This window comes from Equus przewalskii, chromosome 19 (assembly GCF_037783145.1).
Source record: "Equus przewalskii isolate Varuska chromosome 19, EquPr2, whole genome shotgun sequence".
Classification (NCBI taxonomy): domain Eukaryota; kingdom Metazoa; phylum Chordata; class Mammalia; order Perissodactyla; family Equidae; genus Equus; species Equus przewalskii.
The window spans coordinates 22,682,511-22,707,953 of NC_091849.1; the positions used below are offsets into that span (position 1 = coordinate 22,682,511).

The following is a 25,443-nucleotide window of genomic DNA, read 5'->3' on the forward strand; positions in this document are numbered from 1 at the left end:
CAAACACCATGCCATAACCTGCTCTCCATCTAAACCTGCTCCTCTCCAAAATTCCCCATCACAGTAGATGGTACCATCATTGCCCAGTTGTTCAGGCCAAAAATTTTGGAGTCCACTTCTATGCTTCTCTTTTTCTTACATCCCATCTGCAAATCTCGTCTATTTGGTCTTCAGATATACAGGACCAAGCCCATTCTGTCTCTTCGCTACCACCTCCACCTTAGCCCAAACCATCACCATCTCTCTGCTTTCACACTTGCCTTTCTGCAATCTCTTCCCCACACAGTCAGAAGGATCCATTTAAACATAAATTAGATCACTACCTCTCTGCTCAAAGTCCTTCAGTGGCTCCTACCCTCCTCAGATTAAATTCCAAATTCTTGCTATGAATTACAAGGCCATGTGTTGGCCACATCCCAGAGTTTTTCTAAGGCTTTGCAAAGGTCATCTTAACAGGGCTGTTTCATTGTGCTGGGGGTCAAGTTTTTAAAAAAGAGTTATCACATGTTGTCTTAAGAAATGTGTCTGAAGGCATGTAATGTTTCTGAATGATGTATTTCAATCATTGAAGCCCCTAGTAAAATGAAAAATCTACCAGCTATGCTCTCTACACCTTGGGCTCTTTCCAGACTTCAACCCTCTGGGAAGCAATGGTTGAAGTCCTCCTTTGCCCTCATTGCTCAACTCCAACCTCCTCTCCTCTGTGAAGCCTTCTCTCTGTCTGCTGGCCTCCTAATCCACTCCCAGTCCCAATACCCTGCAGAAAAAATGGTTCTCTCTTGTGCTTCCTTAGCTCTACGGTCATACATAGGGATGGAATGGAAATCTCTGAAACTCGTGTCTGCCTTACATTACTACTGCAGTCGTGACAAGTCTATTAATTCATGCTTTTAAAATATGTGTCGATGAAAACAATCCATAAACAATCTATAAATGAAAATTTGGGTGAGTTTATTCTGAGCTGAAATCTGAGGACCATGGCCCGGGGACTTTCTTCCCGAAGGAAGAAAGGGCACCAAAGAAGTGGGGTGCACAGAGTGGTTATATACCCCCAAACAGGGTGTTTCACATAGGATTGAAATGTCCCTCCCACAATAGTCACCAGATTGCCCTGTGGGCACAGCACTTGATGGACACAGCAAGTAGTGGGTCTGCCATCTTGGTGGGCGTAGCAAGAGGCAAGTCTATTGTCTCCAGCTGGGTGGTCACAGGTGAGCGCAGCAATCAGTTTCTAGCCTAAGGAAAGATGCTTAATCCTTAAGGAGACGCCAACGTTGGGAGGGGGAGGGAAGTTGCACCTTTATCTCAAGGGCCTTTGTTCTTGCCGTAGGGAATCTCTAAAGCAGATATACAATGCATGCTCAACAGCCACGGTCAGGCCCTTTTGGAAAGACAAGGTCAGGCCGAGTTAGGTTTATACCAAATGGCTTCCTCATATTCTCCAGTATATCCTATTGCTTGCCATTTTTATTTGTCATATGCATATACGTATAATAGTGTAGTTAATCAAGTCTAACGCTCATTTATTCATATTTTAAGGAATGAAATTCGGATCAGTCTTAACAATGATACAATTAGAAAGCATAGTTTATCAGCGTTTTGTTCTTTCTTGGTGGTACATAACATAATGGTACTTTGAAATTGATACTACCTTACATGTGATTAAATGTGGAATATAAATCTTGTGCGTTTGTTTCTCAATCTTCACTAGCAAAAGTTTAATATAGCATTCCATATGACAGTTAATTATTTTTGCTAATTAAACAAATATAAATTGAGTAGGGAATGGGCATAACTTCCTCACTTTCAAGTTGCAGACTCAATCACATGTATGAAAATGCTCCAGAATGCAAAGCAGTATACACGTTGGGTCGTTTTTCACATTTAAAGATTACTAGTTAATGGAAATAACACTTTACGTGTGGGCCTGACCACTCCAAGGGCCCAAGGATCAAATCCAAGTGCGACAGCTCGCCTTACGGTGGGAAGCGCGTCCCACCCACCCCTCAGTCAGTCCCTCCACACCTTACAGGTACCGTCGCAGGTACAGGACGCAAACTCCGATTGGCGGCGGACACAAGGAGCACGCCCCCAAGGCGCCTTCGGAGCATGCGCGGAAAGTAACACGCTCGCGCGGCGCGCCCCGCGCATGCCCGGTACGCAGCCGCAGTGCCTTGGGCGCTCGCTCGCGCGGGGTCGCGGAGCGCTGGTTGCGCCGCCAGTGGCCGGCATGAAGGCTTGGGGTATTGCTGCTGCCTCCTCGTCGCTCCAGCGCCATGGAATGCCTGCGGAGCCTGCCCCGGCTCCTGCCCCGCGCGGTGGGGCTGCCCCGGCGCACTCTATGTGCTCTGGCCTTGGGCCTGACCCCCGCGGCTCGGCCTGTGGGCCGCGCAGCCGGACTCCTCGGAGGGAGCCGGGCCGCGCTGCTGTGCACGCCCCGCCGGCCCCGCGTGGCAGGTACAGCCGCTCCCCCCCGCCGCTCCCCTTCCCGCAGCCCTGGGACGCCGGGGTGGCGGTGACCTCAGGTCTCTGACTCGAGCGCCAGTCGGGCGAGACTGTGCCCCGTGCCTGCCAGCGTGCGACCGGCCCGGCCCGTGCTGCACGTCTCCCCGCCTCAGTGCTCTCGTGAGAAGGGTTTTTAACAAGAGTTTCACCCTTGTTCTTCACGGTAGTTCTGAGGTCACGACTGGGTTCATCTGCCTGAAATATTCTTATGAGTCTTCCTCTCTCTTCCCTGACTTCTGTCTGTTCCTTATGGACACGTTATGCATTTGTCCGGGTGCTCAGGTAAGGGGTGGGAACGCACCTAGAAGGGAGGCCCAAGACGTTGAGACTTCGTGGTAAGAGTTGCTCTTGGCAAAGATCTGACTTTGTTTTCCAAGGACTGTGTAACCGAACAGCCAGAGGCGTCAGCAGGGGCGGGAGGGAGGGAATCTGAGTTGTTATTTATGTTTTACCAAATGATAAAGCATGATGATCTGTTAACATTTTCACAGATATGAGAATGTGAGTGCTAATATTGCTCAGAAAAAAAGTCATTAAAACGGATGTCTTCTGAAAAATACTGCCCTGTCCTGAAATAAATGTTCCCAGTTGTGCTCTCAGAAGCCTCCCAAAGTAACTGCTGGTCACCACCTCCTTCCCTGCACTCATTGGAGAGTTTCTGAATTGGGTTACATCCCATATTCCCTCCTTTAATAATGCTTGGGAACCCATTTTCAGCCCATCTGATGTTTCAGGACAAACGTTGAGATCAGAATCTCCATCCTGGTAACGCTTTATCTAACTTCTGCCTGGATAGCAAATGCTGGTTTATACCTCTGACTTTTACGTTCATTTGGCTGACCCTTGTAACATAGTTAGTATTTTGTAAAAGGGAAACAACAAACCTCAGATGCTAACACATTACATGGTCATTAAATGTATGTAATGAGAAAGAATAAGATCAGAAATGAGAATATCTACACCTTCTGTGGAGTCACTGTGATTACTTTGGAAGCATAAAATAGTTGGTAATTTTTGTACAACTTCTGCCCATCTCTCTTATGTTTAGTATTTTAAAGTGTCCTTTGTCAGTCATTAAATTCTCTTGATTATACTTCACAACTCACTTGAACTCAGTCTAATCACATGTTTGAAGTAGATATATTTTCAAATAAAGATTTGTCTTCATTCCAGTTCACTGGGTTATTTCATAAGTATTCACCATAAAGTGATCTGTGAAAAAGAAGTTAATACACAGAAGTAAAATCTGTAGGTTTTATAATTCATAGGTCAGTCAGATAATCCTGATATTGGAATGCTGAAAGTCAGACATTCCTTGGATTTATAGCTTCTGAAATATATCTACCAAGATAATTTGTAAAAGAGCCTTTTTAAATTATGGAAAATTTTAATCTCAGGATACTGTTGTACATTTGTTCATCCAAGTCTGAGATAACAGTAATAATTAGAAAGGGAAAAGGGGGGTTAGAATCCGAAAATTATTCTGATGTCTCACTTAAGCCATTGCTTTTAAAAATCATCCCCTGCCAAACCTAACATAATCACCTACAAATATTAAAATTAACAAATAAAAGTCTTGTTTCTTTTTCCTGTAGGAAAAAGTTTCCAAAAATAGTGAAATAGTCTGAAGACTGCCATATACTATGAGAGCTGTATCTTAGCTATATGTGTAAACCAATTGTATGATCACAGGGAATTCTCTCATTCATTCTTCAGGTGAGGTGCACCGGTTTAGAACTTCTGATGTCTCTCAAGCCACCTTAGCCAGTGTATCCCCTGTATTTACTGTGGTGAGTATGTCTGGTACATTTGATAATGTACAGAACATACTTCTCGTGCTTATTAACTGGGTTAGACTGGTCTGCCAAGATAATAGTTTTTGTTTTATGATGAGTCATGTTACTTATAAGTCGTGTTGTCTTTGTCTTTTGCTTAGCCAGTGACTTGAGTGTCAACTCGATTTGGTTAGTAGCACTCTTGAAACTTTGCTAATGACTGTGGAGCTCTTCTTTTAATACTAAAACAAGTCGTCCAAGTCACAGTTTCAGATCTTCCTACTTGAATACTCAACATTTCCCCATGAATCTAATTAGAAGTCCTTGAAGGCTACTAGCCATAGAGGGGCTTGAACCTGTGCCATGCAATGTAATATATGCAGAAACATGGAGCCAGCCCGGTGGCGCAGCAGGTAAGTGTTCACATTCCGCTTCGGTGGCGCAGGTGTGGACATGGCACCTGTTGTCAAGCCATGCTGTGGTACACGTCCCACATATAAAGTAGAGGGAGATGGGCACAGATCTTAGCTCAGGGCCAGTCTTCCTCAGCAAAAAGAGAAGGATTGGTGGCAGATGTTAGCTCAAGGCTAATCTTCCTAAAAAAAAAATATATATATATATATACACACACATATGCATAAGCAGTTTGAAGGCTGCATGGTGTAGTGTTCGAGTGTATGCTTTGAAGGGTCATGATCTCTCCAACTTACTCTGAAATGGTTTAGGAGAAAAAAATGAATGAATAAAATAACAAGAATTAATAATGAATTAACGAGAATAATGTATATCACACAGACATTTAGAGAGAGAGAAATAAGGCCGTTGGGGCAAAAAGTTAACAAAGGGTGACTAGGTGAAAGTTACCTAGGAATTAGGTATAACATTCTTGCAACATTTTTTAGGCTTTTAGTTTTTTCAAAGAAAAAGTTTCAAAAAATAAGTGTGCTTGCTGTCGGCCAGAGTTCCTGTATTCAGATCTCAGCTCTGCCTCTTACTATTAACTGGGTGGACCTGCACAAGTGATAATAACATCTTTGTGCCTTAGTTTTCTCATTTGTAAACTGGAGATAGTAGTACCTACCTTGTAGAATTGTTGTCAGGTTTAGATTAACTCATATATCTAAAACCTTTAAAATAGCATTCCGTATAAGCCATTATCATTATTATTTAGGCTTATTAATACAAGAACTTTTTTTTAATAAACTGCACTGAACAAGATAATCCCCAGAACTGCATGTGAAAGTTATCACAGTTATTCATTGTTCTGGAAGAGTTGGCCAGTTGAGTTAAACGAGAATACAAAATCAGGTGTTAAATATTGAAAGAAGGTTCTTTGCGGGTTAAATCATTGTCTACCAAGAACACTTAAGAAAATCGATTGATACTGTTTGAAATAATGAGAGTTTATAAAATGAGCTAGTCAGCTCACTTTATATGTAATGTGTTCCATTACAAAGTAAACATTTTTTTAAAATCATAGTTTTTATGATCTTATTTTTTAAATGAGAAAAAAATCCCATTAAAAAATGATACAGATAAATTTTGAGATACGGAAATATTCAGCATATATTGTTAAGTTGAAAGTGGAGGAGAGACTGCAAAGAAGTGTGTGTAACCTGAATATATTTAATAGGAAAAAGTCTGAAAGGACATTCAGTAAAAGATTAGCATGATTTTCAGATTTTCTGCAGCAGATATATGTATTTATGAAATAAATTTAAGGAGGAAAGCTAGTCTGTATTACACCAAAAACAAAGCTTCCTTTGATGTAAATTTTTCTTTAACAGATATTTAATGGTATTCATTAAATACTGATCTTTGCTCATGAGAAGGAAGCTAAAATATGTATTATGGGGTTTTATTGTGTTATTGTTAACACAGCATGCACGTGTTTCCATAGTAGTAACCCAGGACTTGTACCTGCAACTGTATCTTAGAGTGTGTCTTTCTGAAAATGCATCTTTAATACTAATTAGTACAGCCTGGCACATAATGATTCATTAATTTTTTTTTTTTTTTGAGGAAGATTAGCCCTGAGCTTACTACTGCCAAGCCTCCTCTTTTTGCTGAGGAAGACTGGCCCTGAGCTAACATCCATGCCCATCTTCCTCTACTTTATACGTGGGACGGCTACTACAGCATGGCTTTTGCCAAGCCGTGCCATGTCCGCACCCGGGATCTGAACCGGCGAACCTCAGGCTGCTGAAGCGGAACATGCACACTTAACCGCTGCCCCGCCAGGCCGGCCCCTGGTGCATTAAATATTATTTGACCTTTCCAAACTTGACTGTGGACAAATATTATAGAAAAATGTTCCCTCTGCTTTACAGGAAATAAGTACATTTTCTGCATCATGTCCTTTCTTCAAACTATCAGAAGAGGGCTTTTCTGTAAATCTTAATTGATTGTGCCGCACCGACCAGAGAGACTTCATAGCTTCCAGTAGATACTTAGATTCACAAGTTAAGCCACACTTGGTCCCAGTCTTTTCAGAAGGATAAAGGATAGGAAATGCAAAAGGGCAGCATCAGGTGTTTCCTCTTCAAAAGAAGTCCTTGGAGCCATCCAGGGGCTTCTCTGGGACTCTGTGTGACAGCTCAGGCACAAAGAGACAATAGTCTCAGAGGTGGGTGTAAGAGCCACTATCGCTTAGAATCCCTGCACCTTCTAGTGCCAGTGTCTCTTGTAACCATCTCACAGGCACATCCAGGGCTCCCACAAGGAACATGGCCAATTACAAGAGCCACCACATTCGGACAGGCAGACCCTGGCTTCCCACCAGCTGTCTGTAATTGGTTCACTCTTCCCAATCCAGTGCAGTCTGCCATAAGCAATATTGCCTAAGTAGCAGCACTGATACTCCTTTATCACATTTCCAGGGGAACCAAGATAGAAAGTTAATCCGGTGTCTGATTTGTCCTAGCAAAGGAAAAAGGGGTTTTTATAACCCTTAATTCATAACTGAATTTCACTGAAAAAAAAACAGTTGTGGTTTATATCTGCATTTCAGTATTTGGGAGATGTTATCATAAAACCCTATGTATAATGCCATAAATAGGATACTCATTTGGGAGAAAATAATATTTTGTTGTTATTATCTCTCCAGACAAAATTTGACAAAGAGGGAAATGTTTCTTCTTTTGGTGAGTATCTTTAATTTTCTTCTAAATCACTTTTCCTTTTTAATTAGTGAATGAGTGGTCTGATGGATATCAGGAAGTTGTAGTGTTTTGAGTAGAATATTCTTTGCTTATATGGATGTGTTGAAGGAGATCTTTCTTCAGCATTTTTCCTTCAATCCTAATTGGAACTGGCAATACCTGGACTGTGCACATTCTCCCAGAATTGATTTTTTCTGTCAGGAGCAACTTTCACTCTAACAGGATGTTAAAGGAATATTTTGGAGAACAGAGGCTGGTGTATAGCTGGAGGAGAAAGACACTGTTTTCCCTTTTGTTTCTCTTCTTTACTCTCCCTTTCACAGCACGATCCTTATATTCATCTCCTCCTGTACCATGTTTAAGGCAGAATCACGTATTACCACTGACATTGCAGTGGCAGTGGGTGACAGAAGACAGCAGGGATGGGGCGCTGGATGGCAGTCTGATGGAGTTCTGCTGATGATTGCTCTTATGGACAGTTACTTTTTAAAGTGAAACCAAGCATTCCTTTACTGTCTGACCTCAGGTGCAGGTTTCAGATCTCCTGTGCACTTCCAACCCCCTTGTCCTTGCTGTTCCTGCTAGTGCTGAAATCCCAGTGGAGTATTTTGAGTGCTTTTTGCTCACTATCTCCTTCAAAATATTGTTCTGTCAGAGCTCTGTCACAGGTGTGGTTTGATGCTACAAGTTCAGATATTGCTATAACCAGTATCATTTCTTGAGCTTCCTCTTTTGCTATGCTTTCTCTTAGGTGATAAATTTAGTTTTCAAGTGGGAGAATCTAGTATGAGAACTGACTTAATTTTCTCATTTTGTATGAGCCCAAGAACAAAGAAAATTGAACTTATCTGTTCAGAGATTTAAAATACTGAAGATGATAAAGTAGTGAGAAAAAATAGAAAATGTAGTTCTATACAATTCATATTTTAAAAAGATGACCTGTCTGTAGAGCTAGAAATTGATACCCTAAGTTCTAATGATGTATAGCTGTGGTTTTTATATTGGTCCCAAGAGGCTTCTGCATATAGAGAAATCTTATGAAGTATGGATAAGAGGGAAAAAAAAAAAAAGAGTTTGACCAGATTTAGCCTGAGTATGTTTTTGAGGTAAAAATGGGTGTTAAAGACTCATTTTAGCTTTTGTTTCTGGTAGTAGTAGAAAATTATCTTGATGTTGGTGGGATATAAAAATTTAAACTCTTCAATTTCTTGGTTGAGCCCACTCTTTTTTGAAAATATTTCTTTTATAGAAAGGAAGAAAACTGACTTATATCAAGAATTAGGTCTTCAAGCTAGAGATTTGAGGTTCCAGCATTTAATGAGCATCACAACCAGAAACAATAGGATTATCATGCGAATGGAGGTAAAGGATTTTATTTTATCTACATTTCTACTGCAGTCTTCTAAAAGTTACTTCCTAGTTATCTTGATCAATATCTAGGTTAAAAGTAATTTTATAATTAAAAAAGCTGTGTGAAACATAAGATATTTTATAACAACATTTTTATGAATAGAACTCATTTTACATGGATTATATACATATGTTCAGCAGGCATAGCACTGCTCTATTTTATGTTGGAAAACTTCTGACTGCAGTCTCCATTCTCACTGCTGGAATTTAGTCTCTCATTTCTGAAACGATAAGAGAAAGAATTTTGATTTATAGTAGACATTTTCAGTTGTATGCAGTTATGTATAGTTATAGTATAACTTTAGCTACCAAGAACATATTCTGGTTTTCTGAATAGCCCAGGAATGTTCTTTAAAGTTTATAATCTTCAAATTTTTTTTAATTTTTTTTTTTTTGCTTTTTCTCCCCAAATCCCCCAAGTACCTAGTTGTATATTTAGTTGCGGGTCCTTCTAGTTGTGGCATGTGGGACGCCGCCTCAACATGGCCTGATGAGCAGTGCCATGTCCGCCCCCAGGATCTGAACCAGCGAAACCCTGGGCCACCGAAGCGGAGCACGTGAACTTAACCACTTGGCTACAGGGCTGGCCCCTAAATTTTTATTTTTATGTAAAGCTTTCTAAACTATATTGTGTCTTCCCCTGCCTACTCAGAGCACACCGAATATAATATGACTTTCGTTAGTGATTCGGAATTAATATGGGCATAAGTTATTTTGGTGGGCTAAAGTTTATCTTTATAATTCCAAATTAGCTCAATATGTTTTGGTGATATTTGAAAAAGGAAACTTTCCCATTTTATTCAAACTAATTATGATTAAACTAAATCTTTTCTAAAAGTCTACCCGATACATACTTTTAAGAAGACTATCTTGTTTCCTTTATTCCATATTTTTCTCACGATTATGCTAGAACTCTTAATAAATACATAATTTGTTTAATTCCATTTCTGTTGAGAGTAAATTAGAGATATTAAGACTTACATATATTTTAGGCTTCCTTTCTTTTAAAAAAAGAAAATATGTTTTGGGTTTTTTTGAAAAACCAAATAAACAATGAATTGACTTAGGCTTAATCCAAAATTAATAGAATATTAAATCCTATTTTATGAATGTTTTTTTCCTACAGGTCTACAACTTGCATATACATAAATGCATGTATACGTGTATGTATATGTGTACAAACATGTGTATATATATTTTTTTACAGTATTTGAAAGCTGTGATTACTCCAGAGTGTCTTCTGATATTAGATTATCGTAATTTAAATTTAGAGCAATGGCTATTCCGGGAACTTCCTTCGCAGTTGGCTGGAGAGGGTCAACTTGTCACATACCCTTTACCGTTTGAGTTTAGAGCTATAGAAGCACTCCTGCAGTATCGGGTAAGCCTGTTTTTATTTAGCTTCTTGAATTTGTTCTGGTGTTAAATTGCTATTGAGTAGGAAGGCAAGTCAGTATTGTTTCAATGGCACTTTCCCTGACCCAAACAAAACATCTCTAAGGGTCCTGTATAGGGAAATTACTTAATTCTTAAACTTTGTGACCCAATCAGATCTACTGTCTCTCTACAAACAGTATTAATATCTCTTTGAGAGTCATGTTATGACATTCAAAGAAGCACATTTCAAGTTGGCTGTCTTTTGTACAATTTTAATAATTGTATTCAGGGGTGATAATTCAAAATACTTAAAATCCTAAATATGCTATAAATGAACATATCAAAAGAGTTTTAAATGTATTCCATTTTATTCTCTAAATTAAATTGTGTATATTGTAAAACTGCTTACATCTGATAAATTTTATAGCACAAATCATTCATCATATCATCCTAATACTTTCCAAATCATTCTCTGATTTGTTTGTGCAATCCTTTGTTTGAGGCAGCTGCATGATGCCTCTGTTTGAGGCCTAGTTTGACATAGGAACCATGTGCAGTTCTTCTAATGACTTCTCTTTAAATTGATAGTCATTGGGTGTCTGGAGATCCTGTCAGGCCCTGAATAAGGATGGTCACTGCTTTCCTGGCCCTCACAAATCTTTCATTATCTTTTCTTCCTCCTACTAGTCAGGATAGTATTGTTCAGGAACTGGCTGCATGTAAGAGTTGGTGCTAGGGGCATGCTACCCAGAGTGGGAGAAAGAGAGGAGGGTAAAGGGGCCATGAGGTGGGTGGGCATTGGGTGAACCTGGTGCCCTTCTCTTGTCTGCCTTGCTGTACTAAGGGAGTAGGAGATGGCTATATCCCAGCTCTAGTTAATTGGGCAACAGCATCAGCTGGTACCAACCAATGAGATGGTGACTAGTTGGAGCCCAGTTACGAAGCAGGGAAAAAGCAGGAGAGGGAAAGAAAAGAAGGTGCAGACGTTGGTCAGTGACAGGCTCCATAGGCTGAGTAAGCTCTTAGGAGCTCATGCTGAGCTAAACAGTATATGCTGGAATTTATGTGATTAATGAATTTTATAGCTTAATTCAGTTACTGTTATGCTGTTTACCAACTGGTATGGAAGGATTTCAATATTTCAACAACTAGTATAGCTATATCAGTGCTTAACCTGCTGAATATCAATTCTCTGTGTTAACCTGAAGAAGAAGTATGCTTTTGACTTTACACTGATTTGTTTTATTTTTTAAAGTCCAAGTTATGTTTTGGTTTTCAAAAGAGCTTTATTCATAGGAATTTTAAACTATACTTTGTTTACAAAGTACATAAGTATTGTTTACCACATGTAAAGTTTGTGTTTTAACCACAGAATGGCAGGTTTTATTTTAATTAATCAATCCCCCATTCCTTTCATAAGTGCCTGTAGGAGAAGCCTCTTATGAGAGTGAATTCCTTATCAGCCTAGTGTGAGCCTAGTAACAACATTATCCGTGATTATCTTTTAACCCAGGAGATGTAGTGTGTGAATCATCTAGAATAGGCATTCCAGCAGTGACCATGTTCTGAAATGTTCCCAGCTTTCCTAGCCATTATAGATTTCTGTATTTAATCAGAGGATTCACTGACCCTGAGTGTTCTAAAAAGATTGTTTTAATTCTTATGAAAGGTCATGTTGTTATCTAGATCAACACCCTTCAGGGGAAACTTAGCATTTTGCAGCCACTGATCCTTGAGACCTTGGAAGCTTTAGTGGATCCCAAACATTCTTCTGTAGACAGAAGCAAACTGCACATCTTACTACAAAATGGCAAAAGGTAAATATGGGGGATTTACCAAGTTGGGACTTATACGCAAATATCTTAAACTTTTCTTTCAGTAGTCTTAACAGTGAAGTGTTGAACATGAATCCAGACACAAGATTAGTGTGATTATTACCTGTTGTAAAAAATACCAACTAGTCTTGCTAGTGGTAATGACATTTTTCACTTAATGACTTACTCTCAGTGCCTTCATTGCCATGTTTAGTTTTATTTCCTGTTAAAATTCTGTGTTTTGTCACTTTTTTTAAACTAGCAAAGTAGCCTAGGTGGGAAATTAAGCTAAAAGGGGCACTCAGACAAATGTTTACTGAAAAACTATTTTGCCTAAAATGCCATATCAGGCTCTTTTCCATGTGTGATCTCCTCTCGTCTTTTCAGCAGTTGATACTGTCCTCATTTTGAAGAGGAGAAAGCTGAGGTTTAAGTAACTTGTCTAAATTCACACAGCTGATAAATGGCAAATCTAATTCTCTGTCCCCCCATATTCCTTTTTGTTGTTGTTTATTATAATGCATTCCAGAATTTGAGTAATATTTTAATTAATTTTATCATAAATTGAATAAACATTCTCTCAGGGTTTGTACCCCCTAAAATCTCTTCAAGAGTTAGTGGTTAAAATTTCTGAATCATTAGTTCTTTGTCCAGAAATGTTGGAATGTTTTTATCAACTAAAAGTAAATAGTCCTTATATTATCACTGCCATATTTATTAAGAGTAAAAATAAATTACCCAACCAAAAACCTTAAATTTGCAATGATTGTATGTTTCTGAGATAAACAATATATGCAGAAATTTATATCATTGATTATTTTTACTGGTTAATGTAGTTTTGATTTGGGAATTGATTCTTAATCTGCATGATAAATACCAAAAAATTTTTTGTACAAATTGGTGTTTTCCGTGAATGTATAAGTGGTTCTACTTGATAAGAAAAAGGCACTCTTCTTCAAGTGAAATGTTGTTTAAGTTTATGTTATTGATCATTTCTATACAACTACTCTTACAGTCTATCAGAATTAGAAACAGATATTAAAATTTTTAAAGAGTCGATTTTGGAGATCTTGGATGAAGAAGAGTTGCTAGAAGAGCTCTGTCTAACCAAGTGGAGTGACCCACAAGTCTTGTAAGTGTGTAGTCATGCTTTGTTATGTATTCTCTTAGGATCAGTCTTCTGCCTTGTCTTCTTCAGGATGTGTTTTCATAGAGAACATAACATTTTTCTGAGATACAGAATATTGGCACTTTGGTCCCAGTTGTTTCACTTTTCCCCCTGCTATGTTTCATCTAATTCAATTTAACAAGGATATATTGAAATCCTGCTGTGTACACAGCACTGTGCTGGGCTGTGGTCATATAAAGATAAACACACCACTACCTTTATCTTTGGGGGACTGACCCCTGACATGGCTAACACCTCTACCCAACTAACTTAGAGTGGAAGTGGTGAGAAGTTCACATGGGGAGGGAAGGGGTGGGAGAAGGGGGATGAGTAAGACATTGGCACAGACTCTGTAAGTTTGTTCTAACATAAAAATGCTCATCTTAGAAACCTTTTATTTAGAAACCTTTTATCTTATGAATTTAGAAATCATGTACTCTTCTTGAACCACACTCAAGTTAAATGTTTACTTTTTAAATACCCAAAATATTTCATTTTTGTTCTTTGTAGACCTGCATTAGAAATTAATACACCTTTGTAATGTGTCTAGTTTCCACAGTCTGTACAGATTTTTAAGCATTTTGGGAAATTTGTTATCTGTATTCTAATCAAACATTAGTGTAAAAAAGCTATATAACATTTGGCATTGTAGCAGATAAGTACAGTAACAGAAAAGTTAACACACTCGTAACTCTTGTTTGCTTATTACGCCAGGCCATCTCTAATATGCTTTATGATAGAACTATTTTTTATGGAATACTTCATTCCCACTTCTCCTGGTGGGGGGGAAAGGGGTGGGTATATGGAAAAGGGAACAAAATAGCTATGTATTAACATTCAAACACATTTTTTTTGTATATGAAAATGACATTACATATTTACCTTAGAAAGGAAATGCTTTTTACGCTCATTTTTAGGTCTGGTTTTGTTTTATCTCATAGTCACTCGTATTGGATTTGCACTAATTCATCAGCATTCACACATTTGGACTTTCGTGTAACTGGTGCATTAGAGTCCCTTGGATTGGGGCCATGGAATATAGTGAAGCTAACTAGGCTGTATAGGAATAGAACCTGTGCCCTCAACTTAACCTGTGTAGTGTTTGGGATCAGTTGACAAAGTCACTCAAATGGCCTCAATCATAATAATAGAAAAGGCAAAGGCTAGTTTTTTCCCATTGGTAGCCAAATATGATATACTAATTCAGGAAGTTTTTTGTTGTTACATGTATGATGCACATATTGGGGACATGTTAATTATGTTAACTTTTTAAATTGAAGTGAAAAGAGCAGTACTGGAATTGACCACGCAGAAGAGATGGAGTTGCTGTTGGAAAACTACCACCGATTAGCTGAGGATCTTTCCAATGCAGCTCACGAACTCAGGTTACTGATTGATGATTCACAAAGCATTATATTCATCAATCTGGACAGGTAAGAAAGCATTATATAAAGCAATCAGTAAGTGCTTTCTTTATAAAATAATAATTATAAAGTAATAAAGCTTTTAAGGAACTGTCATTTTAGAAGGAATTATACCATCATTATAATCTATAACTACTACATGAAAGTGTGTCTTCTTTTTTTTTTTAAGTGTGGCCTTAATCCACGTGGCCTTTAATAGATGATTTAGTGCATCTTCTGTAGATAGTCAGTGGGCCTTTCTGGTCTAAATAAGTGTTCTCCTCTCCAGCCACCGTAATGTGATGATGAGGTTGAACCTGCAGTTGACCATGGGAACCTTCTCTCTTTCGCTGTTTGGATTAATGGGAGTTGCTTTTGGAATGAATTTGGAATCTTCCCTCGAAGAGGTGAGAATACTGTGTCATGTCAATAATCTAGGGGTTATTTTTTTAATGTTTTGAAGGTCAGTTTTTCTGAGGGATTTTAAAGAGAAAGTCTTAACACGTATATTCCCCCAGTGAAATAAAAGATGTACTCTACCTCATTTAAAATTCAGCCAGTATTGTTAGACCCTGTTATAACATAGCTATAAAGATAGCCGGGGTTACCTTATGTTTCTCAAAACATGTAACTACACGTGGGAAAGGCTTGAAGAAACAGTGTTATACAGTGAGGCTGTGTTAATGAAGGATTTTATTTTTTTTAATTCTTGTATGTCAGGCAGTATTCCTGGCAGTTGGCAGGCTTCATTTGGGCCAGTCATCACAGCTCTGAAGATGGATGTATTATCCCTACTTTTTAGATGAGAAAGCTGAGGCTCAGATATCCTAAGTAACTTGCCCCAAGGGCACAGAGCTAGAAAATAACAGAGTTAGGATTTGAACCCAAAGATTAGCACCTTCCACTTTGTTCTACTGCCTTTCCATATTGATATAACACTGAACCCCCAGAGCTTCATTTCATCATAGCCTTGTGTTTTAGAAAGTGTCTTACTGTAAGATTTCTGGAAATGAGTGTGAATATGCATTCGGCACATTCTTGCACTGGATTCTGTGTCCTAATTCATCTAACAGGTCTATTCTCTGTATCTAGGCTGTTGCCCTAGTCCTACCCACGTCATCTTTCAGGACCACTATGCACTTTTTAAAAGTGGTCTTTAAAAGAAGCAAATCTGGTAGTCATTCTTCTACATAAAACTTTTGAGTGGCTTTTGATGGCCCTTAAGATAAAATTCTCAACTCCTTGATCTGTGGGGCTTTTCCTGGTCTACTGCACCTGCGTCTCCATCTTGTCTCAGCTACCTTGCCTTCATTGTCGGTTTCTCAGTTGTTTCATCAGTATTGTCATTCACACCAGCTCCACACCTCTCTCCTCAGCTCCCACCATTTTTTTGCCTAGTTTACTTCTACATATCTCTCTGTTCTCAACTTCTGTGTCACTTCCAAAGAGACTCTTCACTGATTGCACCCCAAACCCAGCCAAGTAAAGTTACTCTCCTCGTTATATGTGCCCAAACAATCCCACACTTCCCATTTGCCATCTTCCTTAAATTTGCAGTTGTTCAAAGTCTGCACAAAATCATGAGCTCCCTGAGGCAAAGTCAATGTTAGTCATTTTTAATCTTCCTTATAATAAGATGTTAAAGAAAAATAAATGCAATACATTTGTTCATTCATCTCACAAATAAATTTTTGTGTCTATTTTATACTAAATTCTCTCAGCCCTGGAGTTATGATAGTGAGTCCTTGCCCTTATGGAGGTTACATTATAGTAGAGGAGAAAGTAAACAGATAAATAGGACGTTAGGTGATCAGAGCCGTAAAGAAAAATAAAGCCAGGTAAAGGGATAGAGAACGTCAGGAAATGGTGAGACAAGGAACATTTTAGAGAGAGAGTAGTCAAGGAAAGTCTTTCTGAGGAGGTGACACTTGAGCAGGAACCTGAATGAAAAGAGCAAGTGGGAAGAGCTGAGGGGAAAGTGTTCTAAGCAGAGGGAACCACATGTGTAAAGACTGAGGCAGGAATGAGCTGAGCATGTGTAAAGAACAGCGCAAAGGCCAGAGTGGTCAGAAGAGGGTGAGTCAGGTGGAGAGGGGGAGGGAATGAGGTCAAAGGACAGACAATTGTGAGATCATGTTGATTTTGTAGAGCCTGGTAAGGATTTATTCTATGTGTGATAAGAATCTGTTGGAGGCTTTCGAGCCCAAATCTAGTCTATAAGAAAGTTTAGAAGTTACCAAAATGTCTTCTGCAGCATAGACTGACCCTTGACATTCTCAAAAGATAACTTGAAAGACCTTTGCAAATTCCCCAATTTATGACTGCAGAACTTTTTGTACGAGTTGCTTTCTCCCAAATCACTTTTGTTAAGAATCATGTTTATGTACATATACTCACTTTACAAGCTAACTCCATTTTATACTAAACTGTTTTCTCTCACTTAATGTCTGTTTTCAAAAAAAAGGATTTTTAGAAATTCCTTTCTGATACTTCTAGCATTTCAGTCCTAGCTGTGGAGCAACCCAGTTGTAATGAGATATGAGTGGAAGGCTGTGAAAAGAGATTGCTCAGTAGCTGGGTAATTGGCTCCCAGAGAACACGATTCAGATCAGTGCCTCATCAGTTACAAATTATGCATCTTTAGGTTTCCTGAAGAATAGTTGAAACATGTTCGTTAAATTGAGGATTCAAAGGTCTCTGCTCCTGTATAGTTAGCGTTAATAGTTACAATGGTGAATCTAGGATAGGAAAAACTTTTATATTTTTACTTTTTATTTTAAGATGAATAATCAAAGAATTCCCATATAGCCTTCACCCATATTCTTCAAACACCTGACATTTTATCGCATTTGCGCTATCATTCTATCTATATATATATACTTTTTTTCTGAATCATTTGAGAGTAAGCAACAAATGTGATGCCCCTTTACCACTAAATATTTCTTTATGTATCTTCTAATCTTGTATAACCCCAGTACAGTTGTCAAAATCAGGACATGAACATCGAAACAATACTATTTTCCAGTCTATAGACTCTACTCAGATGTCACCACTTGTCTCAGTAGTGCTCTTCATCTCAGAGAAAAGCTGGATCACATGTTGCCTATGGGCATCTTTCTCCTGAGTCTCCTCTAATCTAGAGCACTCCTCTCATCCTTGTCTTTCATGGCCTTGACATTCACAAAGAACACAGGTCAGTTATTTGACCCTTGATGCTCTTTCTTTATTAGATTCTGGTTATGCATTTGTTAGTGTGTTCTTTACATTGAATCCCATCAGGAGACACATGATGTCGATTTGTCCCATTACTGTTGATAGTAATCAACAAAAGGAACTTTCTTTCCTTTAAAGTTACTCTTTTCTCTTTGGAATTAAGTGTGTTATAGGGAGATACGTTGACAGTATGTGAAAATACTGTTATTCATTCATTTTCACCCTCTAGTTTAGCATCCACTAATTAATCAAAAATTGATTCATGCCTGAATCATATATTACTCTGATGGTTACCAAATGGTGATTTTTCTAATTTCATCACTCCTTCTACATTTATTAGTTGTAAAGTAGAGCATTCTGTTCTCTTGCAATTATTTATTCATTTATATCAGTATGGACTCATGGGGTCTTATTTTTGGCAATGAGCTATAATCTCTTACTGTCATTATTTGTTTATTTTTATTATTTTATTTATTTTTTCCTGAGGAAGATTCTCCCTAACCTAACATTTGTTGCCAGTCTTCCTGTATTTTGTATGTGAGTCACTGCCACAGTATGGCCACTGATGAGTGGTATAGGTCCATGCCCAGGAACCGAACCTCGGCTGCCGAAGCGGAGCACACCGAACTTAACCACTAGGCCACGGGGCCGGTCCCTATCATTATTTATTTTGATGCTCAAGTTATCCTGTTCATGCTGGCTCTTGAGTGCTTTTGACATGTCCTCATCAGTTTTTAGTGCTTTTTCAGCCTCTGACACATCAAGATGTTTCTAGGCCTCTTATTTCTAAGTGATGTGGATAGACTAAATGGTAGAGAAGATAAAAACCAAGAGTTTGAAAACTAGGTACTTAAAAACTCAATACTGCAGGGCACGCCCGAAGCCGAGGGAGCATTGTCTCCAACTCTCAGACCGACTTGTCCCTTCCCTTACTCTCCTAGAGGTCTCACAATGTGCTGTGTGTGTATTTTAATGACATGGAATTTTGAGCTTGTTTGCCTCTGACTGACTTACCTTTCAAGTCTTTGATTTATAGGGGATTACAGAACCAGTCTGCAGCAAAGAAAAACAATAACCTGTGTATGCTAAATCTTATTTAAACAGAATTTTTACTTAATAAATTAGGGCCTTCTTTTTGGATAACTGAAAATGTGTTTACCATCCAAAAACAGTTAATTCTTGTTAGCACTTGTCTTCCTAATATGTTATGTCTAACATCAAACTTCATGTTAAAAGGAGGCAGATTTCTGCTTGATATGACATGCATTTCTATCAGCGATAGCTGATCCTTGTCTAACAGGCTGCCTCGAGGGAAAATGAGCTCTTGATCACTGGTGCTAACCAAGCCATGGTTGATAACCAACTAGTGGCATAGCTGTCGATGGTATTCCTTCCCTGTGGGAGAGGAAATATCAATTCTGTACATAAAGGCATGAGCTAAAGACACTGCAAAAATATTACAGTTTTGAAAATGACAGTGAAGAAAAATGTTTACTGTAAATCAGAGGTTCCTAAACTTCGTTGGTTCATGATGCTTTTAGTGTCTTAGTAATTTTTTCACAGCATCCCTAAACCAAAAGTTTCTTTTATTATGTTACAGTTTTTTTCATGTTATGTTACCTAACAGTTAACTGTATGAAGTAGTTAGGTCAAGACAACCTAAGAACAGTACTTCTCATGGTATTCCACAGATGTCACTGTGTTTCCCTTGAAAATTTAAAATATTCTGGGGGGCTGTGATGCATAGGGCACCTTAGCTCACAGTTTGGAACTGTGGCTATAAGCAAAAAATTTAAGTTGTGTGTCCTATGTGATTATAACTATTAATTTGGCACGTAAACAGAAAGATTGGAAAGACACACACAGTTTGGCTTACAGATGATTAAAAATATTTAAACCCTTTTAAATCATGTTTCCGTTTTGACTTATTTTCTGATTCTTAGTCTCTGAGTGCTATCAAGGCATTTGTTCTTAGCTCCTTTCTGTAGGAAGGAGCTGTACAAAGGCTTCTTTTAGACTTTGGGGCAATAATAATTGAGGAAATTTCATCTGTAAGGAACCTAGCCTTTCGTGATTGAAATTAACTGTGTTCTTCTTTAGGACCATAGAGTATTTTGGCTGATTACAGGAATCATGTTCATGGGAAGTGGCCTGATCTGGAGGCGTTTGCTGTCATTCCTTGGACGACAACTTGAGGCTCCTTTGCCCCCCATGGTATGAGGGGTCTGGTTCACAGCAGTGTAGTAGGGTGGTCACAGTCTTCGGTTCTGATGTCAGACAACCTGGGCACAAGTTGTCACAGGCTTTGTGACCCTGTCATTTAATTTTTCACAGCCTCCCTCAGTTTTCCCCATCTGTCAGTTAAGTCATTACCACCTGCTTCATAGTGTTAATGGGAGAATTAAATAAGATAATGTGCATCAGGCACTTAGCACAGTGCCTGGCACAATAAAGAGCTTAGAAATAATTTATTTTGTGTGGAACACTGTGGCGAGCATTATACATTTAGAGAGATATTAGTAATTCTGGCGCAGGCTTTGTCATAACCAAAATTGAAATGTAGAAAATGTAGTGTTCTCATTAAGATAGGAAGTTTGCCTCCCTTTTCTTCTCTTTCCACTCATAGTCTGCACACTGGAATAAGTACTTCAGACACTGACACATGGCTGGCAGGCCTTCCCTCATTGATAGTTACATAATATATCATTTTATTAGTGGCTTTTCTTTTAAGAAAGACACAAACTAAAATGAATTTTCCTGCTTTACTTAGGTGGCCTCTTTACCTAAAAAGACCCTTCAGGCAGATAGGAGGATGGAAGTGAAACACAGCTTCAGGCCCGATGGACTTGCATCAAGCAGGAACCTCCTCGCAAACCGTTAGGAACAACCCCATGGAAACTGAATTGTTTTTTATGGTAGTCACAGTAAACTTGTGATACTCTTTTATTACTTTCTTTTGTAGAGTCAGAGTCTTGAAAAAAATCACTGATATGTAAATTATAATGTCTGGTGGTAAAAAATACTATGGCAGTCACAATACTGGAACTTAATTGCATTTTCAGAATTCTGAGTAAAGAAGCAAGGTGCTTGCTTTGTAAAAAGCCAAAACTCTATTTCCTACAAACTGAAAAAGCTATTTTTATAGACATAATGTGAGGCATAGAGTGATTAACTTAACAAAAGAATGGATTGTTGTATAGATTTTATTTAATTTATATGTATCAAGAAAAGTGCGATTTCATGCCGAATGAAGCCTGGAAACTTGACAAATCCACAGTTACATGATCAGGTAGGCGTAGTTTTTAGTCAGTACAGGGAATCATGTTCTTTTGAATTCCCTCACTTTCGGGTGACTGAAAAGCTAGCAAAATATATATTAACTTTAAAACGAACTCTGGAAGTTTGTGCTTTAAATCACTCCTTGATATAACCTTATTTTCTTGTATTTGCCCCCTTTTTATATAAGGTGAATGAAAAGAAGGAAATGATAATTTAACATCAGCTTTATATGGATTCCAAGTAATCAAGATTTCACTTTCTCAGCCCCTGAAACTGTTTTTCTTCGCTTGGCTATGATTAAAGGCTTTGGAAGTAGTGCTGAAAGGAAATGTTTCCATTCTACTCCTGTTCTATAGCTGCTTTGGTCATTCTCTGATTTTTAGAGAGATGGATGTGTCACCCCAGCCACCCCGCAAAAAGGAAAATGTGTGTAGTCCAGCACCTCAAAAGTTCACCACTGGACTTCCTAAAACAAGAGAGTTAGGTAAACTTCAAAATTGTGATCCTTTTTGTGTTCACAATCAGATTGGGGTTTAAGACAAATGGCTAATATTTGTAAGTCTCTAAGCTGCTATCCTACTTGACATCTTAACCACTTTTTTTTATATTTTCTGGAGGTTAAATACAGTTATGCAGTAGAACATTACAGTTATACTTGCCTCCAAAAGTAGCATACGTGAACAATTCCAGAGTTTCCAGAGCAGCTCTTGCACTACCAATGTAATAATTAAAGAACGTGCATACCCTAAGATGTCGTATGGGGAAGTTTGGGGTCTGTTTCCCAAGTGGTTTGGTGCTAGGAATAAAAATGCTATTCCAGCAGCTGATTTGAAAGGAAACAAATGCAGTTACAAGTGAAGTTTTCCCCGCTCCCGTGTGTGGTTGTGAGCAGCCATTAGAGGGAAGCTGGAGAGTAGAATGGCAGAAACAGGCCAGGCTTGTCTTGGGTACCAAATGGCCCACTTGGCACCTCTGGGTCAGGAGCACACTTCATCTGTGGCTGTCAGAATGTGAACACACAGCACTCTAGCATCATAATCTGTGTGATGATTTTCAAGATCAAGTACCTTTGATAATACTTAATTTCACAGGGCACTCTTCTTTGGCACACACACCTCAAAGCACTCTGCTATTTTTGGTCATATGTTATCACTGTAAAACAGGTAATAAATATTACTTAATTGTGACATAGGAAGAATTGGAAGCCCAGAGGGCAAAATTTTATTTGACTGAGATCAGGCCTAGGATAGACTTTTGGTCATTTTTCCTTGTAGTGGTACTGACATAGTTTATGGGCTTGAATAAAATAATTTTTTTGACGAGTCATGTCTCATCCAGAAAAGGGAAAGTAAATGCAGCTACCTCATAAGTCTGATAAAGGGAAGTTATTGATCATTTATAAAACTCTTAAAGGTGGTTAGATCAAGTATGGTCTCAAAATGTCCACCTGCTCTGCTTTGGTGATAGCAGGGTGCATCCTACATTAAGGTTCTCTTAAATGATGAAACAGACTATGCCAAAAAAATAGGAACATCAGCGGTTTTAAATAGCCTGAGCACATAAACTGTTTGAAAGTGAAGTGGTAGAATACAAACTCTCGGTTATGTGAGTAGGCAAGCATATCCCGTTTAACACGTACAAGTGAGTACAGGGAGTGGCACTCTTAACGGGCTTGGTCTTTGGAACACCTCTAAGAAAATGTGGCAGAAGAGTGTCATTTTAGGATGCTATTAACACTTGCTTTATTCTTGATAAATATAGACTGATGACCACTAAAACAATTTCATAGTAAAAAGCTGTTTATTTTGGTGAATTACTTTGAGTTGTACACAATGTTTGTTTTTTGAAATTGCAATATTAAACTCACTTTACATTTAGGATTTGCTTTCTTTCCTTTCGTTTTACCTATGGAGGTGGTCCAATGGTGGTGCGTGGAATAGGGAATAGAGACCTGAGATTATTTCCAGACTCACTGCAAATCATAATTAGTCTCTTGGGTCTGTGATACAAAGGCATAAAACAATTCTCATCTTAAAGTTTTGAAGAAAGTTTTTACATATACAGATAATTGAAAGACAAAACTTGTAAGTATGTAAATGTGTTCTGATATCTTGAAGTAAAGATGATTTTGAGTTAGACTGTATTAACTTCAGATTTGTGTTACTGAGATTGCAACCCTACACGATATTTCCATTTTTGTTATTAAGCATTTCAGAATCAGTGCTTACAACCACAGTTAATACTTAGGGGAGCGAAAATTTAATCCAGCTATGGGAATGAGACATTACACTATCATCTATTAGGGGTCTTTTGGATGCCAGAGTTTTACATATTTGCCGTATAGGTTGACTTTGAACAGTAGGAGTACAGTTTCCATCATTTTTGAATATGAGGTTAGTATGGTTAAATGTCCTGCATGTAGAGATTTTAACCTTCTCCACCTGGTGCTTGCTGTCTTGTATGTTCAAGCATTTAGAAAAATATAAATCCTCAGGTAAATAATCATCAGTTTAAACATAGGCCCTGTCGTTTAGTGAAGCACAATAACAGACAGTTTCCATAGTAATGGCAGTACGAAAGTATGCATCCTCATGAAGAGATCCGTCCTGAGAGAAACACGCCTTTACTGAAATGCAGTGTCAGTTTGTTCTATACTCTGACTTCCCAACTCATAAGTGAGTACAGCTAAGTAATTTCTGGTCCCCTAAAAATAAACATCCTGTTAGTTAAAAATAATTCTTCAAATAGCTTGAGCTGTCAATAATTACCCAAACAAGACCAAATGGTGTTTCTGTGTACTCTTTGCTGTGCCATAGGGAACTGTGCAGCTAGCATACCTCTGTAAGAAAGATGAGGCCGTCCTGGGAGTGGTCAGGGGGTGCTCACTAGGCCTGTGCCTGGTTGTTCTCCTATGTATACTCACCTTATGCTCACAGTTCTAACTCTAGTAGCTTTCTCTTGATTTCTTATTTAACCTTACTCTTCAGCTGGATTCCTGTCTCCTTTGACCAGTCTCTACTCTGCCTCTGGAGAAGCTGAGAAGGGTTCTCATTGTCTGTTATTTTCTCCTGCTTTTAGTATCATTTCACTAGTGTCAGAAGAAAGAGGTTTTTCCCCGATTGATACAGAATCAACTACGTACTGTTTCCAGATAATAATGCCTGCAGATTCTTAGTGAAGCTGAAACACTGCAGTCCATTCCTTTCCCCTATACGCCGCACTGCAGGGCTGGCAGGTGACATCCACCTCCCAGAACCAGCCCAGGAACGAGAGAAGCCGCGGCCTGCGTCACTCCTCGCGGTCCCTCCCTTACCCAGTCCCTTTGTCTTAGGCCAGATCTCTCCTTTCTGCGCTAGTTCTGTTGGCACAACATGCGCCACCCTAATGCAATGCAGGCTCCTCGTGGATGACTTAGAACTAGTGGAGAGTCACTAGGTTTGTCAGCTGTTACAACAGCCACTTCTACAAAAGCGTTGGAGGGCACAGAAAGAAAGGTGATAGGGTTTTAGTTCTTCTCTTTGCCCTTCACCATATGAAACATTGGAAATGCAATAATCCTCATTAAGCCAGGGCCATATCATTCACAACAAGGGATTTTGCAGTTGTGAGGGTATCCCTCCCATACTTTTCTCCTCACTGTACTGTTCTCCAATTTTTTTCTCCTGTGTAACATGCTTTCTATTCACTTTGATTGGAATGGATCACCAATTTTAAAAGGACATTTTTAGGAGAATTGTGTACAGAGGTTTTCCTAAGAGGTAAGCACAGTGAAGCCTCTCCAGGCATCAGAAAGACATAGGTGTTCCCGTGGGAGAGGAAGTGGTTGTACAGCAGGGCTGAGCACAGGCGGTAAGTTAGGCAAGAAGAAAGGTTTAGATGCAAAGGAAGCGAACTTGGGAAGGGGACCTGAATAATGGGCTATTTCACATACTTCTGATGTGGTCATAATTTACTGTATTTCCAGATAGTCTGGCTGTTAGCATGTGTGTCTCCACTCTCGGGAACCACCCTCTATCTAGTAGGATGGAGCAAGGCTCCACTGGATGTGTCACTTTCTCTACCAGAAGGCTCACCCTGGAGATGACTAGGCATGAGAGAGGGCAGGGCAGGTTAGGAAAGCCAAGTGAAATCTTTAATCTAAACCAAGGCTATAGATATGAAGCGCCCCCGAGAGTCTGGCTCCCAAAGAACTCCTTCCAGCAGCAATGACAACTTGGTTCTGTAGAGGACACAAAACAGACAGAATTTGTTATTCATTAATAGCATCTCTTAAGTCCCTGCTGCAGTCCAGGCAGCGTGTTTTGCTCTGGAGATAGAAACATGAATAAGACATTGGCC

General features: G+C 38.9%; 2 protein-coding genes across 4 annotated transcripts in view; one reads left to right on the forward strand and one right to left on the reverse strand.

Moving 5' to 3' along the window:
* Nucleotides 1-1,983: 1,983 nt before the first annotated feature.
* MRS2 (magnesium transporter MRS2) lies at nucleotides 1,984-22,982 on the forward strand. The gene is made up of 11 exons (XM_070584166.1): nucleotides 1,984-2,457; nucleotides 4,222-4,295; nucleotides 7,387-7,423; nucleotides 8,691-8,803; nucleotides 10,059-10,232; nucleotides 11,915-12,045; nucleotides 13,058-13,174; nucleotides 14,491-14,643; nucleotides 14,903-15,020; nucleotides 19,927-20,040; nucleotides 20,597-22,982. Exons 1-11 carry the CDS (start codon nucleotides 2,277-2,279, stop codon nucleotides 20,705-20,707), a joined length of 1,323 nt encoding a protein of 440 aa, XP_070440267.1. The 5' UTR covers nucleotides 1,984-2,276; the 3' UTR covers nucleotides 20,708-22,982.
* GPLD1 (glycosylphosphatidylinositol specific phospholipase D1) overlaps nucleotides 22,887-25,443 on the reverse strand; it is a 50,512-nt gene continuing 47,955 nt past the window's right edge. For all 3 annotated transcript variants that reach the window (XM_008513509.2, XM_008513510.2, XM_070584164.1), the window contains one exon: nucleotides 22,887-25,324. In XM_008513509.2, coding sequence (XP_008511731.1) covers nucleotides 25,238-25,324 — 87 coding nt within the window. In that variant the 3' untranslated portion in view covers nucleotides 22,887-25,237. The remainder of the gene's footprint in view (nucleotides 25,325-25,443) is intronic.

Bases quoted from the DNA above. Each gene is read 5' to 3' on its own strand.
- MRS2 (XM_070584166.1), top strand. From the start codon at position 2,277: ATGGAATGCCTGCGGAGCCTGCCCCGGCTCCTGCCCCGCGCGGTGGGG. The intron at 7,424-8,690 runs GTGAGTATCTTT...TTTCTTTTATAG, and splicing joins GGGAAATGTTTCTTCTTTTG to AAAGGAAGAAAACTGACTTA. The intron at 10,233-11,914 runs GTAAGCCTGTTT...GTTGTTATCTAG, and splicing joins AAGCACTCCTGCAGTATCGG to ATCAACACCCTTCAGGGGAA.